This window comes from Sphaerodactylus townsendi, linkage group LG04 (genome assembly GCF_021028975.2).
Source record: "Sphaerodactylus townsendi isolate TG3544 linkage group LG04, MPM_Stown_v2.3, whole genome shotgun sequence".
Classification (NCBI taxonomy): Eukaryota; Metazoa; Chordata; class Lepidosauria; order Squamata; family Sphaerodactylidae; genus Sphaerodactylus; species Sphaerodactylus townsendi.
Genome location: NC_059428.1, coordinates 51,811,688 through 51,828,014, shown reverse-complemented (window position 1 = coordinate 51,828,014; position 16,327 = coordinate 51,811,688). Strand labels below are relative to the sequence as shown.

Sequence of the window (16,327 nt, the reverse complement as noted above, 5' to 3'; positions counted from 1 at the left end):
GGTGCCCTCAGCCTATGCTATACCGAGGTGCGAAGCTTATACATATTATTATTTAGCATACTCCGATATTTGTTTCATGGGACCCGGCTATCTCTGTAAAATAGACTTCCCTGTTAAAACCTCAACTGAAAAGCTTTTCAGCATTGTTCAGTACTACTTTGATCACCTCATTTAGCCTCATCTTTTCCAAGTAATAACTGGCCACAAGAAACTCTTCAACTTCTTTTGCACCCAGACAGCCCAGTGTGTCCAGCCATTGTTTCCAGCCATCAGACCAGTCTCACGCACACCCGGACAGCTGCAAAAATTTTCAGGGAAAACAATCCCTCTACTTGCAGATGGCTTAAACTTGATATAGCAAAACAAGATAGTCATTTCAGTGAAAGCAAAAAGGGAAAAAACTTGTTGAGAGGAAACAACAGTGATGTTGATTTCTTAGAAAGGCAGTTGCTTTCTAATCCAACCCCTTATACCATGGATTGTGTTCTTGCCAATTAACTGGGAGATTGCCTTGGCTGTCAACAGATGGGGAGATTCTCAATATTATTGACTGCATGCACTCAACACTTTTTTGCACTTTTATTATATTAAATCACTTACATTTGTAAATTGGCTGTGTTTGCATATTGAAGCAGCCTGGGTACAGTGGCTTTTCTTGTTTTCTCAATGTTAGTGTAGCCAGGTGAGCTATTTCAAGGTAAGGGGCCATTTTATGGTCTAGGCTGAGTCCAGTAATAAAGTCAAATCTAGTATGCCACCAAAACTTTTAACTGAGTCTGCAAGGGTAAGTTCAACTCCATCAAAAGTGGGAACAAATAATGTCCTTAAGACATCCTGCTTTCCAACCAGCATTACCTCTTGTCTTTTGAGTGTGTAGTTTCAGGTATGTTGAGGATTCTCCACTATGTTTCCATTATAGAGTTCATTTTGGATTCCCCCCCCCCCCCCCCCCCCCATTTTAAGCTCATTCCAGCCTCTTCTTTGTTTAAAACTCCTACTGTCTGGTGTATTAAAAGTGTCTGCCTGCTATGCAGGAGAAGCAACAGAGGATTGCTCAAACCTTCCTCACGTGGACCGGGAGAACACTCCACAGCTGTTAGACTTGTTTCGCATGTTTTACATATTTGCATACACCAACTATTTCCAAACATCCCTGTGTTTATTTTAAAATCCATTACTAACATGTTTGGCAACAGAGACCTCTGTGGATATGTTTTCCCTGGGTGAAATTTTGCTGGATTCTGTTTTAAAAGTAAGCTGTACATTTAGCCTTGCTTTCAGAAAGTCAAAACAAAGCCAACACATTTAAACAAACAAGGAGGCAGTTTTGTTGATGAGCAGAAAAAAGAATTTATGGACCAAAGAGCCTGAAGTTGGGTTCCAAATGTTCCAAATCAGCCTCTCCAAAGTGAAAAAAAAATGCTGGCCGCCTTACCATGGCAAGATAATGTATCCCAATCTTTACTACATTTTTAACCTGCCCTTCCTCCAAAGGACTGGTTTATGTAGCTATTTCCTTATCTTCACAATAATCCTGTGAGAGAGGTACAGATGAGTAACTGGGTGTTCCACAACTGAGTGGATTCTGACATTCAGAGTCAGGGCTAGTCTGATCTCATTAGATCATGTTAGGTTGGCTCTGGTTAGTATTTGGATGGAAGACCACCAAGACAATGACAAACCACCTCTGAACATCTCTTGCCTTGAAAACCTGACAGTATCGCCATATGTCATTTGTGACTTGGTGGCAAAAAAGAAAAAAGGCTGAGTGGAGATTTGAACTTGGATTTTCTTTCCCAGAATTTTAAAGCAGTCTGGTTTTCAGTTTCTAAAGAATTATAGAATGCCCACAGTCTCTTGAGGGTTGCCAAATTTTATAGGCAGAGATCCAAACATTGTCAATAGTAGGATAGTAGGATTTAAAATTATTTTTTCAATAAATTTGATTCAATAAGGCCCTTCCACTTTGAGAAAGAACAAGTGGAGAACTAACAAGGACTTATGAGGGGACTTAATTTGCCCTTTATGCTATTCTCACACCACTTCCACTTTCCTTCATCATAGCAACCCCCACATCCTCTCATTTTCTTGCTTCTTTCTTTCCTTTCGATCCACTAATTTACTGACATTTTATTTGCTCCAGCTGATCTTCTGCAATAGCAGCATACATCATTTTCCTCCCTCCATTATATCCTCACAAGAAGCCTACAAAATGACTTAGGCTAAGTGTGTGTGACTGGTCCAAGGTCACCCAGTGAACTTCCACAGAGAATGATTATTCAAATCTTGCCTGGCCACACCCCCAGGTTTGCATGCATCCACCAATCATGAACACAGGACGGGGGGGGGGGGGGGGGTATACTCATCTGGGAGTCTATCCCCTTCAGGGCTCTCCCTGCTCTGAGGATCACCAGTATTGAGTGTGCCGGCTTAGTGTGGGAGTCCACTGAGAAGTTTTGCTTCTTGCTGTCTTGCTGGTGTACCGGTCGCCTAGCACACCAGCAGACAGCCTGCCACAGCTCCTGAAGGCAGTGGCTGATTGAGCACTATGGTTCCCCAGATGTATTGTTTTGATGAACTTTAATGTCTATGTGGACTCTGTCTCATGTTCAGTGGCTGCAGACCTGGTGTCATCTATGGCGACACTAGGCTTCTCCCATTAATTCCAGCCCCACACCTGAAGCTGGTTACACTTTAGATTTGGTCTTCGGTTCAGGTGTTGATTTGGTCATATCCTCTTTGGACAGAGTGCCATGGTCTGAGCATTATGCCTTGAAGGTTCGGATGGGTATGTCGCACTAACCCTGTCTAGGCAACAGGTCTATTTTTGCCCGCCTGGGGAGACATATGGATCCGATTGGTTTCCTTAATGCTCTGCAGGACCCTGAGCCCATTGGCACCCTCAGTGATCAGGTCAGACTGGAATTCTAGGCTCTCGGAAGCCATTGAGCTGATTGCTCTCTGGTTCCCTCTACACCCTGCTCATGGCTAGTGCCTTGGTATACTGAGGAGCCACGCTGTATGAAAAAGGAACTCAGACGGCTAGAGAGAGGAAGTCTTGTGATGAAGCTGTGTGATCGTCTCATAGGACGTTTATGAAGGCCTATGAGATAGTGATGAAAAGGGACTATTTGTCATCCTCTCTCGTATCCACAAGCTCTCGCCCAGCTCAATTGTTCAAAATTAATCAGTCTTTATCATTACTAGGGGGCTGTACAAACTCCCAATTGGCTCATAGCTGTGAGGCTTTCATGAGCTGTTTTACAAATAGAGTCACGTTGCTTCCTGCCACTCTTGACACAATTAGCAAACTGGAGGCTTCATGTCCATCTTCAGGTCCCATGTTGGACAAGTTTTCCTTGCTTACAGAGTCTGATGTGGACAGGGTCCTGTTAGATCTACTACTTGTCCTCTGGATCCGTGCCCTTCCTGGTTAGTTAAAGCGTGTTGAACATTATCAACCACTTTTTTGAGCAAGGAATGTTTCCGGATGGGTTGAAGGCGGTGGTGGTCCACCCACTCTTAAAAAGACCATCATTAGATGGTGATCTGGCCAATTACCGGCCTGTTTCGAACTTATCATTCTTAGGGAAGGTAATTGAGAGAGTGGTGTTGGAACAGCTTCAGGGCTTTCTGGAGGATACGTCAGCACTCAATCCCTCCAGCCCAGCTTCCATGCTGGGCATGGGACAGAAACTGTCCTTACCACTGTCACAGATACACTCCGCATCCAGCTCGACCAAGGTGGATCAGCGCTGCTAGTATTGATAGGTCTTACCACAGCGTTTGATATGGTTGATCATGACCTTTTGGCCCACCGCCTAGCCGTCAGGGGTCCAGGGTGTGGCCCTTCAGTGGCTGATTCCTCAGGAGCAGGAGCCATCAAGTGATGTGTGGGGACAGGACCTTCAGCAATGCTCACTTCAATGCAGTGTGCTGCAGGGGGGTCTCCTGTCCCCATTGTTATTTAACATCTATATGCGACCCCTTGCTCAGTTGGTGTAGAGTTTTGGGCTGATTTGTCATCAGTATGCGGATGACACTCAGCTCATTCTGTGGATGGAGGACGGGCCAGCCACTGTCCCTGTGGCTCTCCAGCATTGTTTGAGGGTAGTTGCTGGTTGGTTGATGTTAAGCAGGTTAAAACTAAATCCATCAAAGAAGGAGGTCCTGTGGGTTGGTTGCGAAAGGGGAACTGTGGGATTCCAAGTGCCACTGCTAGAGAGAGTATCCCTTCCGGTGACTTCCTCTGTCTGAATCCTGGGGATTCACCTGGAGTCGTCTCTATCTATGGACACCCAGGTGACTCACATGGCCCAGGTGGAGGTTTTCCATCTGCATTAAGCTCGGTGCCTGGCCCCCTATCTCTCCCAATCCGACCTAGCCACAGTGATCCATGTCATGGTCACCTCCAGGCTGAAGTATTGCAACTCACTCTATGCGGGCCTTCCCTTGCGGTTGATCCAGAAATTAAAATTGGTCCAGCATGCAGCGGTGCAACTTCTCATGGGAAGCTCTCCACGGTCTTGCGCCACTTGCACGGGCTCCCAATTGAATACCAGATCACCTTCAAGGTGTTGGTACTTACCTTTAAAACAATCCACAGCCTGGGGCCCTCATATCTATGGGACCATCTCCTCCCCTATGTTCCCACTTGGCCTCTGCGCTCTGCAGATGCTAATCTGCTGGTGGTCCCTGGCCCCTCTATGATGCAGCTGACCTCCACCAGGGCCTTTAGTGCCTTGGCCCCAGCCTAGTGGAACACTCTGCCTCCAACCATCCGGGCCCTGCAGGACCTTGAGCAGTTCCACAGGGCCTGTAAAACAGAGCTGTTCCACTGTTGGGGGAGACAGCCGCTGATGAAGCATCATTCCCTATATTGAAAAGGTGATGTATATTGGAGCAGTGGTGTTTTTCTTGAGCAGTTTACTTAGTTGCCATCCTATGAGCATTTTTAGGTCTTGTGATTTATGTTCTGATATATGGTTTTATCTATTTTGAGGTATTTTATCTATGTTTTTAAGTTGTAAACCATCCAGAGCCCTTCGAGGGTGGGTGATATAACAAATATGAAGTAAAAAAAAACCAACAACCCTAGGTCTCCCAGATCCTGTTCTGCAACTGTAACCATTGCACTAATTTTTGTGGGGGGGAGAGGGAATGCCTGCAGTTGTAGCAAGCAGTCAGTCCTGGGTAAATTATTTAAGCTGAATGATATCGTTGCTCAGTGATTGCTGCCAGGCACGCCTCCAATAAATCCTCCCCCAAAGACCAAAAATAACCTTGCAAAGGACACTGTTCTGTCCTGTTGCCTTCTACTGACCAAGATTTCTCTGCAAATAAGAAGTCTATATTTTGTTTTTAAAGATTCTTGATAAAAGCAACTATATTTCAGCTATAGATTATTTATTTCCTTCTTTGATTCTTCTTTGATTTATTTTCTTCTTTGATTCACCCAGAAAAATAAAACTATGTATCAGTTTAAGGAAGAACACATTTCAGGCTTCCACGTATAGAAAACTTGGCTACATTCTCTAATTTTGGGAGATTTGCACCATGGTTCCTAGAAATGAAAGAGAAATCTGAATTAGAAGGAATTGTTTTCATGAATTATAGAAAGAAATCATCCATAATAAGAGTTCCCATGTAGTGGTTTGAAAAGCAGTGGAAGGTTGACTCAATGTTTCCCTAGGATGACAGAACAATAACAAAACCAGTTGCAGATGTACTGATACTTGGTAAAATACAGCCCACAACTGAGCACACAAAACTGTTGTTAAAATCAATGTACATTAACATGTGTGTTTATTATCAAAGGGCAAAGATTTTCTGATTTTCAAATTTAAAGTTACAAAGTATTGCTTTTTTATTTTGGGAGTATCATATTTTCTTTGAACAGTTAGTATTTTCAGAGTGTTCCAAGAGCAAAATAAAACAATAAAATATTCCCAAAAGAAGTGTATTTAGCTAGGAAGAATTTTTAACCAGATGTCTTGGTCTCCACCCGACATACTGTGTCATCCAAATAAAGACCAGGATCATGCTTCAGTTATGGGGCTACCACCCCCCACCCCCACACACATACACATTCCAGTTATCCCTATTTTAAGTTACAGGGATGACAGGAAGCAGATATTTTTGCTTTCTCTGAGACCAACAAATACCAAAGTATTTAATAAGCCGGGCACCTCTGGGTGATAGTGCAAGGCACATATAGGGCCATCTGTCAGTTTTTGTGGTCTATCACAGCTTGCCTTCAACCCCACCCCACCATTATAGGTGGCTGAGAATCTATAGGACTTACACGCTGTTAAAATCAATGTATTTTATCGTGTGTGTTTATTATCAAAGGGCAACGTTTTTCTGATTTACAGATTTAAAGTAATAAAGTATTGCTTTTTTATTTTGGGAGTATCATGTTGTCTTTGAAAAGTTAGTATTTTCAAAGTGTTCCAAGAGCAAAGTAAAACAATCAAATATTCCCAAAAGAAATGCAATTTGGCTGGGAAGAATTTTTACCAGATGTCTTGGTCTCCACCCGACATACTGTGTCATCCAAATAAAGACAGGATCATGCTTGAGTTATGGGGCTACACACACACACACACGCACACGCACACGCACACGCACACACACACACACACACACACACACCCTCCAGTTATCCCTATTTTGAGCTACAGGGATGACAGGAAGCAGATATTTTTGCTTTCTCTGAGACCAACAACTACCTCTGGGTGATAGTGCAAGGCACATACAGGACCATCTGTCAGTTTTTGTGGTCTATCACAGCTTGCCTTCAACACCCCTCCCCCCCACCCATTATAGGTGGCTGAGAATCTATAGGACTCACATGCTGCTTCAGGATTAATGAAAGCAAAGTGTGGCCTGAGAGTGGCGCTCTAGAATTTCCTGCAGTCTCACCTATTTCTATTTAAAATTAAAAGCACTGCATGTTGGCAACGTTATAATGCCATTAATAATTTAGGAAGGCCACATGCAACATGATTCAGCAAAAGGCATCCTTCATTAATAGCCATAAATAATAACATGGTTGCTGTGTATTCCTGACACAACCAGTGCTGAAACAAAATCATTTAGTTCATGGTTGGATGGTGCTTCCTATATCAGAGGCTGTCTGAGATCTGACTTGATCTCAGTACAGAATGACCTGGATGGAATTTAGCAGATTCAGGTATGGTTGCTCTGGGTAGCAATTACATGTTTTTGAGCATGTTCCTGGAAACCATGTACATTTTGCATATACTTTTAATGGTTTCTGCAGAATATAAACAGTTTTAAAAAGAACTCTGATATCCAAAGCCACAAATGCTCCATTCTTTGGTAAGAGCAAAACAATCAGATATGCTGGCTGTTTCTCTTGACAACTGGTATCTAGCAGTCTATGTGGGGATACCTGAAGTAATTTTGTGTTTCCTGCTTGTTCTACCAATAGTTTAGTGTTCAGTTTTGCTGGCAAGCATAATCTGAACATGTGAAAAGCATGTGTAGAGAACTGGCACTCTAGACCTAAACAGAATGACACCCTTCTAAGCCCATTAACTCCCATAGACTTAAAATGCTGTGACAATACATGGCATTCTGTTTCAACCAGATCTTTCATTGAGGTGCCAAAGAAATAAGCAGATTTTAAATCTGAGCTGACACCTGTGTCTTTGTCGGTGACAACTGCTGAGGCAAAGATGTCAAAAAAAAGCTTTGGCTGCTGGCTCTCTGTGAATGTACACATTGAGACTTTATGTCACAGTCTTGATGTAATGATCTTACATCGATGTAAATATATCTATGGGCTTTGGATGAGTTCTGAGTATCAGTACTGTACATGATAAAGGAGGTACTCTCAGTTTCATGGGGACATAGCAGTCTCTCTGTCTTCCCACTTTCAAATGATTTAAATCTATACAGATGATTTGAATGCAGAGAGTTTAATTAAAATTGAATATAACTTTACCAGTTTCACACAAATGAACTGGATTATTACCTGTCTGATTTTCAGGCCTAGGCTGAATATGAAATTACAAAACCTTAAGCATATTTTCTACAGAATGATGAAACTTTTTCTGCTAAATTCACATTTACAGGCTGTTCTCTCTTCCATCCACTCTTGTGGAGCATGTTTTCTGAAATATGATGGCTTTTGAACACAACTATTGAAATAACTCACAATGCCAAAAATGACATTCCATTTGAGCATGCATTCATTTGCACTTTTAAAGGAAATTATAGCTAATGTGTTATCACCAACTTTCACAAATACAAACTTGCAACCCTTTTGTGAATTTGAACTTTGCATTATCTCAAGTATTACCATTTATGGCTGTGCCTAAAATTTTGATAGAACATTCTGCTCCTTCCAGTTATGATTAACAAATCCAACTGTGTTTAATTTCTAGTTTCACACCAGTCGTGTTGTGTTGAATTGGCTGCATGAAATATAATTAGTTCTATTGAATGACTTTTTCCTTCTTCTTTGGGTTTTCATGGAGGCACAACCCATTATTCTAGACTTGATTTTATGTTTTCCAGTTCCATTATCAATAAAGGGGTCAGTGAAGATACTAGCTAACAACATGGTTTTATGCATGTGCACTGAGAAATAGGACCTACTGAATTCAGTAATGCTTACTCCTTAATAAGGGTGCTTAAGATTGCTGTCCTGCAGTACACTCTGAGCAGAGTGACACTTTTCTAAGTCAATCAGTGGGCTTAGAAAGATATAACTGTTTAAGATCTCGCTGTTAGTCAGTGGCATAGCTGCCACGGGGACATCCGGGAACAAACACCCTGGGCTCCCCTGTGGGAGTCATTGGGGTCATGTGGGGGCACAAAAATTGTCCCCGCACTTCTGGGGAGGAGGAGGGGCGTTGCTGAGCCTCCTCCTTCCCAGAAGTGACTGGGTCTTGGCAAGATGTGTGCACATCATGCTGAGGCCCAGCCTGGACTGTGCCCATCAGCTGCCCTCCAAATGTGGGCATGCTCTGGAAACCAACCAACAGGCATCAGAGCAGTGAGCACACTTCGCGCTGGCCAAGGTCCAGCCACTTCCGGGAAGGAGGGGGGTAGTGGCTGGGCCTTGGCCAGCATGACATGCATATGTCATGCTGAGGCCAAGCCATGCCCCTTGTCCTTTCCAGAAGTGACTGAGCCTCAGCCAGCATGATATGCGCATGTCGCCCCAAGGCAGATCCTAGGATAAGGGAGACCTTCGCCCATCAGCTGGCTTCTAGGTAAGTGGAACATGCATGGGGTGTGGGCCGCAGGGGTGGCGTGGGCTGTGGGGCAATGGGGTATGAGAGGAGGCGGGTTGCAGGCGAGGCAGGCCATGGGGGACAGAAAATTTGGAGTCTGCCCCTGGTTCCAAATGGGCCCACTACACCACTGCTGTTAGACACTTGTAAGTACAAGAGATTTTCATTTCAATTTAAGATAGAGACTTAAATGGTTATAGCCTGTTGTAGACTTAATTATAAGACCTATATACCATGAAAGAGAAGGGGGAGATTCCCTCCACCTCAATTGAACTCCATATTTCTAGGTCAGTAAAATGAGTGGTACATATCTTAGGAGTGCTGTAACCATTGAATCCTTTTTTGTGCAGAAGGCAAAGGAGCTTCATACACATAACAGATGAAGGATAACTATGAATATATCTAGAATACATACATGCTTAGTTTTAGCATCCTACATTGTTCTCATTTTAACCTCCCCTATTTACCACCCTTCCTAACTGTGGTCATGCTGTTGAGTGATATTATAACTGAAATATTACCAAGCATGTACAGAGTACAGGGATGCACAGAGTACAGGTACAGGCATATGTTGAAACAAGCCTGTATACAAAGCAAAGGAAGGGCTCTTATCGGTATTAATCATTTTTGTTCATTTTCAACACTTTTTATGGACAACATGAGAAATTAGTTTGCTTCCCTTTTTAAAATTTCTTTTGGTCACATCCAAACTGCTATTCATTCTCCGGTCCATATGAAAACAAAATCTTCAAAGGACAAGAAGTACACTTTATTGACTGAACTTCTATGCAGGCACACATTGGGATTGCTCACGCACAGGCCTGCCTTTAGAAAATAAAAAAGCTTATTTCTGTTTTGTCACTTTAAGAACACTTGCTCCCTCTTCCTTCATTCAGACAGGAACTTTCCCGCCTAAATGTAGCATATTAAAGGGGGGGGAGTGTGGTGGTTAAATCATAGTCCAGGGAGGGGTATGAGGGTGGGCATGAGTGCTTGCATAGAAGTCCATTCGATGAACCACTGTTACACAGTTAAGTGCAATGTGGAACTTCTGTGCAGTCCCACATTGGGAGAGTAGCAAGCTTCCTCACTTTGGTGGAAGGCGTGAGGCTGTCATTTAAACATCACCTGCAGGACTGCTCTCCCAACTGCCTCTTTCCTGGAGTTGACATCTATTGCATAGTGCCTTTTGAAGGTAGAACGTCTGTATCAAGGACCCTATGGTAGCTGCCCTAGTAGAGGGAAGGTATGTCTTCGCTGTTTCCAAGTCTAGAGATGCCCCAATAAAGTCAATATGATATACAGGGGAATGTCTATGGTTTATGATCAGGCACAGGCTCTCTGAGGTAGCAGTGCTGAGGCTAAATTGCTGTGTGAGAGCCTCCTTTGACTGAGCTGAGAGAATCTAGTCATCAAGACAGGGGAAGATGGTAACCTCCTATCTGCAAGAAATGCCACAACTATGTCCATGCATTTTGTAAATATCCTCAGGGCCACAGCAAAGCCAAATGGGAGGACAGTGTATTCAGAGAATTGACTCACACATTGAAATTTGAGATACCTAATTCTTGCTGATAGCAATATGAAAGACGGCATCTTTCTAGTTGATGACAACAAAACATGCCTGAAGGGACAGCAGTGGGATAAAATCCAAAAAGGGGGAGGAATTGGGGGACCGGTTAGACTTCCTCCCCTTCTGATGTGGGTTGAATCATATAAATGGTGATGAAGGGATGTAAGTGTGGAGGCTGGTACTGAGGTTTATAATAACCCTGCTTATTTGGCCCACAGATTTGGGCATGAAGCTTACCTTTTTGATCTTATGCAGGACCTGAACTGAACAGATTAACCCTACTGAAGGGGAGGTCCTCAATAAGATTCTTTGGCCCTTTCTGCACGGGCCTTTTACAGCGCCCTGGGGACGGCAAAAATGCCATCCCGAGGGAGCTGTTCGCATGGGGGGATGCAGCTGCTTCACAGACGCGCCGCCCTCGCTCCTCCCCAGCGACGCGAAGCCACCATTTTCCCACCTCGCTCCCTGAGTGCGAACAGCAGCAGCTGGAAGGCACCATCCCTCCCCCCCTTGCCCAATCGACTTACTGTCCTTGCGACTGTCCGACGTGTTGCCAAGGCCTGGGGACACGCCCCCCTGCCCTGCAACTCCGGAGTGGTCACGCAGGGCAGGGGGCGTGTCCCCTGGCCTTGGCAACGTGCCAGATGGTTTCAGGAACAGTAAGTTGATCGGGCAATGGTGCAGTGCAGCGCCGTCTTCCTGGTCCTTACCAGGACCATTCGTGCGAACGGTCCCGGGGGGGTTGGGTCAGCATCATGTATGCCGACCTGACCCCCAGCGTGGTCATGCGGAAGTGGCCTTTGTGTCCTATGGAAGCCCTGAAGACCTGAGCCACAAGTGGTGTTTTAAAGCTACGGCTGCAGTGATGGACCTAGGGGCTGAATCAGCAAGTGCCTAGCTCCGTTAAAGAGCTGTTTCCCTAACTTAACCCCCTGCTGCTGAGTTGCTCTTGTCAGGGGTCTTGACTGCTCTGGGAAGTCATCTACGAAGTGACCCATTCTACTGATAGACCTGGTACTGGGACATGATGGCGACAGCGTTGTCTATGCACATATTTAGTTCCCCAGTGGAATAAAATCTCTGTCTGAAGAGATCTAATTTTGTCCCCTCCTTATCTTGAGGAGTGGGATATCCCCTTGTTGTGGGAAGGGACTATCTGCACAATCATGGAGTTTGAAAGCAGGAGTCCAAATAGAAATTCATATCCCTCTGTCCAGTTAGCTTTGGCCAAGTCCTGGAAGTGTTTCATAAGGTGCAATGCTATGAGAGCCTTGTCTGTGGTGAACAAGACATCCACGATGGGATCATGGGCTCTTGCAAAGCTTGTTGGTAGTTAAGCTTCAGTGTTTTTGTTATGTAGATGAGATGCTTGGAGAAAATGTGGAGATCCTCTGCCAGAGGTGTGAAGGGAGGAGATTCCTCCAGGGTGTCCTCTGGTGGTGCATCCAATTGTGAACAGGTATCATCAAAATCACCCCCTAGGAAAATTATCTCAATGTGGGACTGCACAGAAGCTCCGCAAAGATGAAGTTGCTTTTTCACCATCTAGTTTTTGCTGAGATCATGGGCAGAGGTGGGATCCAACCAGTTCTCACCACTTCTCTAGAAGTGGTTACTAATTTTTTCTGAGTGCCGAGAAAGGGTTACTAAAGCAACCTCCCTGCGCAATAGGGACTGGAGGTGTGTGTGTGTGGCAGCGCCACTGTTTGAATCCCACCACCATTGGAACCTGTTATTAAAATTTTTGGATCCCACCACTGATTCATGGGACCTACATGAATAGTAGATGTGGGGTAGGGGCTACAATAAGGAAGAGAACTGGCTGAGACAGAGCAAATAAGCTGGCTGGATGCACCCCATGTTTACCAATCACAACTCTGGCTAGAAAAATAGAAATGGCTAGTATATAATGAATTAATAATAATGAAGTTTAAATTCACTTTTACTAGGCTTATACCTGTCCTCCATTGGAAGTGGATTTGACAATTGCCTCTTCCTGCTGTATTTTTAACGTCTAATCTTTTTGTATTTTGGAAATGGGATATGTAAAATTTAAAATGTGCTAGTTTATCACTAATGGTGTCATTTTAAGCAGCTATATCGCTCTAGGAGTCTAGGTCCACTGAGTCACCTCTGCTTAGAACTGCACTATGAATGTTTTTAAAGGGTAGGAAAACATATTTTTGAATTTAATTTTTCTAAATCTTTTTTTTTCCTCAGGACATATCAGTGGAATGTTTGGAAGGGACATCTGGAGCAAGGCAAATTTTGTAACAATATAGGAGTGAGAGCTATCCCTGAAAATGAGAGCTGATAATGTGCACCATGACTATGAAGCGCAGCATTAGACACTAGGCTGCTAGAAACAGGCATAAGAAAATCCCATTCTTTTTGCTCCTGAGCTGCAAGTTACATGGCCTTCTCTTTCATGAATCAGCAGGTGCATGGGAGAGCATCCAGAAATACTTCATACAAACACTGGAAGCGAAGGTGCAAGTAGAATGAATGTGTATAAATTCAGATTTAATCCAACACGTGGATCATATGTCATAACGAGGTACCAGTAGTTTAATTTTCATTTTTTTCCTGATCCCTAGCAATACTTATGGAAGCAAGTGGAGAAGGCACTCTGTGGAGTAAAGTGAGAATTCACTTTGGAAAATGAATAAAGTTATTCCAGTATTGAAAAGGACTGAGTTTTGAACATACAGTTCTCACAAAAAGAACCCTAATCCAGAGTGAAAAAACTATCACTGAAAGTTTGTCTAATGATACTTGCAGACCATGACTCCATAATTAAATGGGAATATGTTTGGAATGAATATTTTTTATGGAAGCTAGGCTATTAAGAGTTTTGTCATGAACACATTTATTCTTTAGTTAGTTGTATGTTGGCTTACAATGAAATTTGCTTTCTTGTTTGTATATGCCACCAAGGTAATAGCTTATTGTGCGGGATTAAACCTTTAAAACTAAATCAGTCCTCCTTTACAGCACTTTAGGCCTTTCAGCCACACACAAGCTTCACAACCTGGTAAAAAAGGATTTCCAGCTATAATGTGGATCCAAAGACGAGCACTAGCAGGGAATTTCAAAGACAGCTTGCGACTGGAATGTAAGTCTTCCATTCAAGGATAAAAAAATTGAAACATTCCTTTGAAAACACCATCGGAAACCCCTAAACTAGATTCCAGGCTACATATAGACATAGGGAGTTTAGCCGAAACATAGGCCAGAAAAAGACAATTTAGACTCAAGAACCAGGTATTGGCTCTGTATTCAGCAGCAATGGTATTTATCAACAGTGAAGCTGAAATCAATTTAAAGGATCTGGCTACCTACCTATGCAGGCTTGCAGTTTTTAAAACATCTGTGCCTTGTTTTACAATATTTTCTCATGGGTTGTACAGCTTGAAGTTATCTCAAGAAGCAGCAAAGCAGACAGTCATTTTTAGTGATAGAGCAATGCCATAGAAAATATTTTACATTAGAATGACTGTTTAAGCAAAAAAGCAAAGTACATTCAAGATCTGGTGGAACTGTTACGTATATGTTTGAATCATTTTATGACAGAAACTTCATATAGCAATAACAACAAAATTTCATACAGGCATATCAAACATCTAAAAATATGAATCTTACATATTTTGCCAGTGCTTCTCTGAGAGCAAGTTCTTTAAACAGAACTTTACCATTTTATATTTTTTTTAAAAAAATACATTGTTTTAAAATAGCCCCTCAATGCATATGCCAACTTTCTGTATTTCTACAAAAAAAAAAAGATGCACAAAGAGCTACAAAAAACTGAAGGCTGTGCTTTAATACACACACACACACACACACAATGCAAACAATCAAGCAAAAAACTCTCACAGGAGCAAATAGAAATTATGCTGCAAAAATGCTGCTGCAGGCTCAGTTGACAAACAATATACAATAGAAAGGCTGTTTATTGTCCGAAGAATTAGAAATGGCCTTCTAGAGGTAAAGACTCAATCACAAAATCATGGCTGGTCATCTCTCCATCTGTTTAGCGGTATGTCTATTGCCACTATGCAGAAATGGTGAAAAAGAAAAGAAATTGCAGCGCTCCCTTCACAGGTAGAGATTTTTAATACTGGCTACAAGATAAGATCCACTTGTACTTCAGAACCATGATGCATCCTTACTTTTTTCCTGGTGCTGTATGCCTACTTTTAAGGAGAGAGAGAGAGAGAGAGAGAAACAAAATAAATGTATACATTGACAAATGTTTAAATGTTTAAACAGGAAGGCCATAGGAAACCATAGAATTAGGCACATGTAGAATTAGCCACATAGTGAGTCTGACCAGCCCTTATTCTGTGTCAGACTGAAGTTTCTTTAACTATCAGTATATTCATTTCAAAGATGAACCACATTCATCAACAGAACAGAACTAGCAGTTCTGCAGGTAAGGTTGCCAAATCTGGGTTGGAAAACTTGAGATTTTAAGGTGGAGTCTAGGGACAGCATGGGTTTGGGGATGGATTTCAGTGCCATACAGCCCACCCTCCAAAGCAGCCATTTTATCCAGGACAGGGATCAGCAGCCTTTACCACCCAAAGAGCCATTTTGACCCGTTTTCCATGGCCCCGAAGATCTACCAAGCTGGAGCGGCGGCTCCGCATGGAGGCACCTCCAGTTTGGCCCCTCCACTCACCATTCCTGGAGGGACACACCCATGATACCCTCCGATCTCCAGGCCACATGGAGCCACAGTATAAGGCTGAAAGAGCCGCATGCGGCTCCGGAGCCGCGGGTTGCAGATCCCTGATCCAGGGGAACTGGTCTGGAGATCAGTTATAATTCTTGGAGGTCTCAAACCCCCATCTGAAGGCTGACAAGCCACAATTCTAGAAAACACATAATTGGGGAGAGAGCATTAAAGAATGGTTTGTGAGACCTTCTTATAGTATGTATGCTCATTCCTTGCCTTATGACCATAGATTTGGCATGTTTTTGTTTCATTTCACAAACCAAAAATGCCTGTTTTATCATAGATAAAAAGGGGAACAAAAGAAATAACTTGTATCTCTCTTCAAGGACTTTAAGCTCTCTTTAAAAGACCTGTTATTATCTTGCTCCAGGCTAAATCAAGCTAAAATCTTTCTGTTAAACTGAAAATTGTACAGAAGAGATTACAATGAAAGGGGAAAAGATGACAACATTCTTGAAATTACTTACTGTTGAATCATTTCCTTGTGCTTTTAAAGAGGCTGCTCCTAGTTAATTTATGTACATTTTTACAAACTTTTAACATCAGAATGGTTATGTAAGGACATTTAGAATTCATAGCTGGCTCCTCAGCTCATGAAGATGCTTTTCTCAGAAGGTAAGAATAATCCTCAATCAGATAAAAAAAATCCATATTAAGGACATTGTGTGTCTTTTCTCAAGAATTCCACATTGGTCACTGCATACTCATGTTGTGAGGTAAATGTCTAATCATGTCCTGAAAAGCTTG

General features: G+C 42.8%; 1 protein-coding gene across 6 annotated transcripts in view; it reads right to left on the bottom strand.

Moving 5' to 3' along the window:
• Window positions 1-5,389: 5,389 nt before the first annotated feature.
• Window positions 5,390-16,327, bottom strand: part of VGLL3 (vestigial like family member 3) — a 37,636-nt gene continuing 26,698 nt past the window's right edge. For 2 of the 6 annotated variants that reach the window (XM_048495625.1, XM_048495628.1), the window contains 2 exons: window positions 15,012-15,032; window positions 5,390-5,563 (listed from right to left, as the gene is read on the bottom strand). In XM_048495625.1, coding sequence (XP_048351582.1) covers window positions 5,535-5,563; window positions 15,012-15,032 — 50 coding nt within the window. In that variant the 3' untranslated portion in view covers window positions 5,390-5,534. Of the gene's footprint in view, window positions 5,564-14,101; window positions 15,036-16,327 lie in introns of those variants that run through there. The other 4 variants (XR_007244414.1, XM_048495624.1, XM_048495626.1 and 1 more) reach the window with 4 other exon arrangements.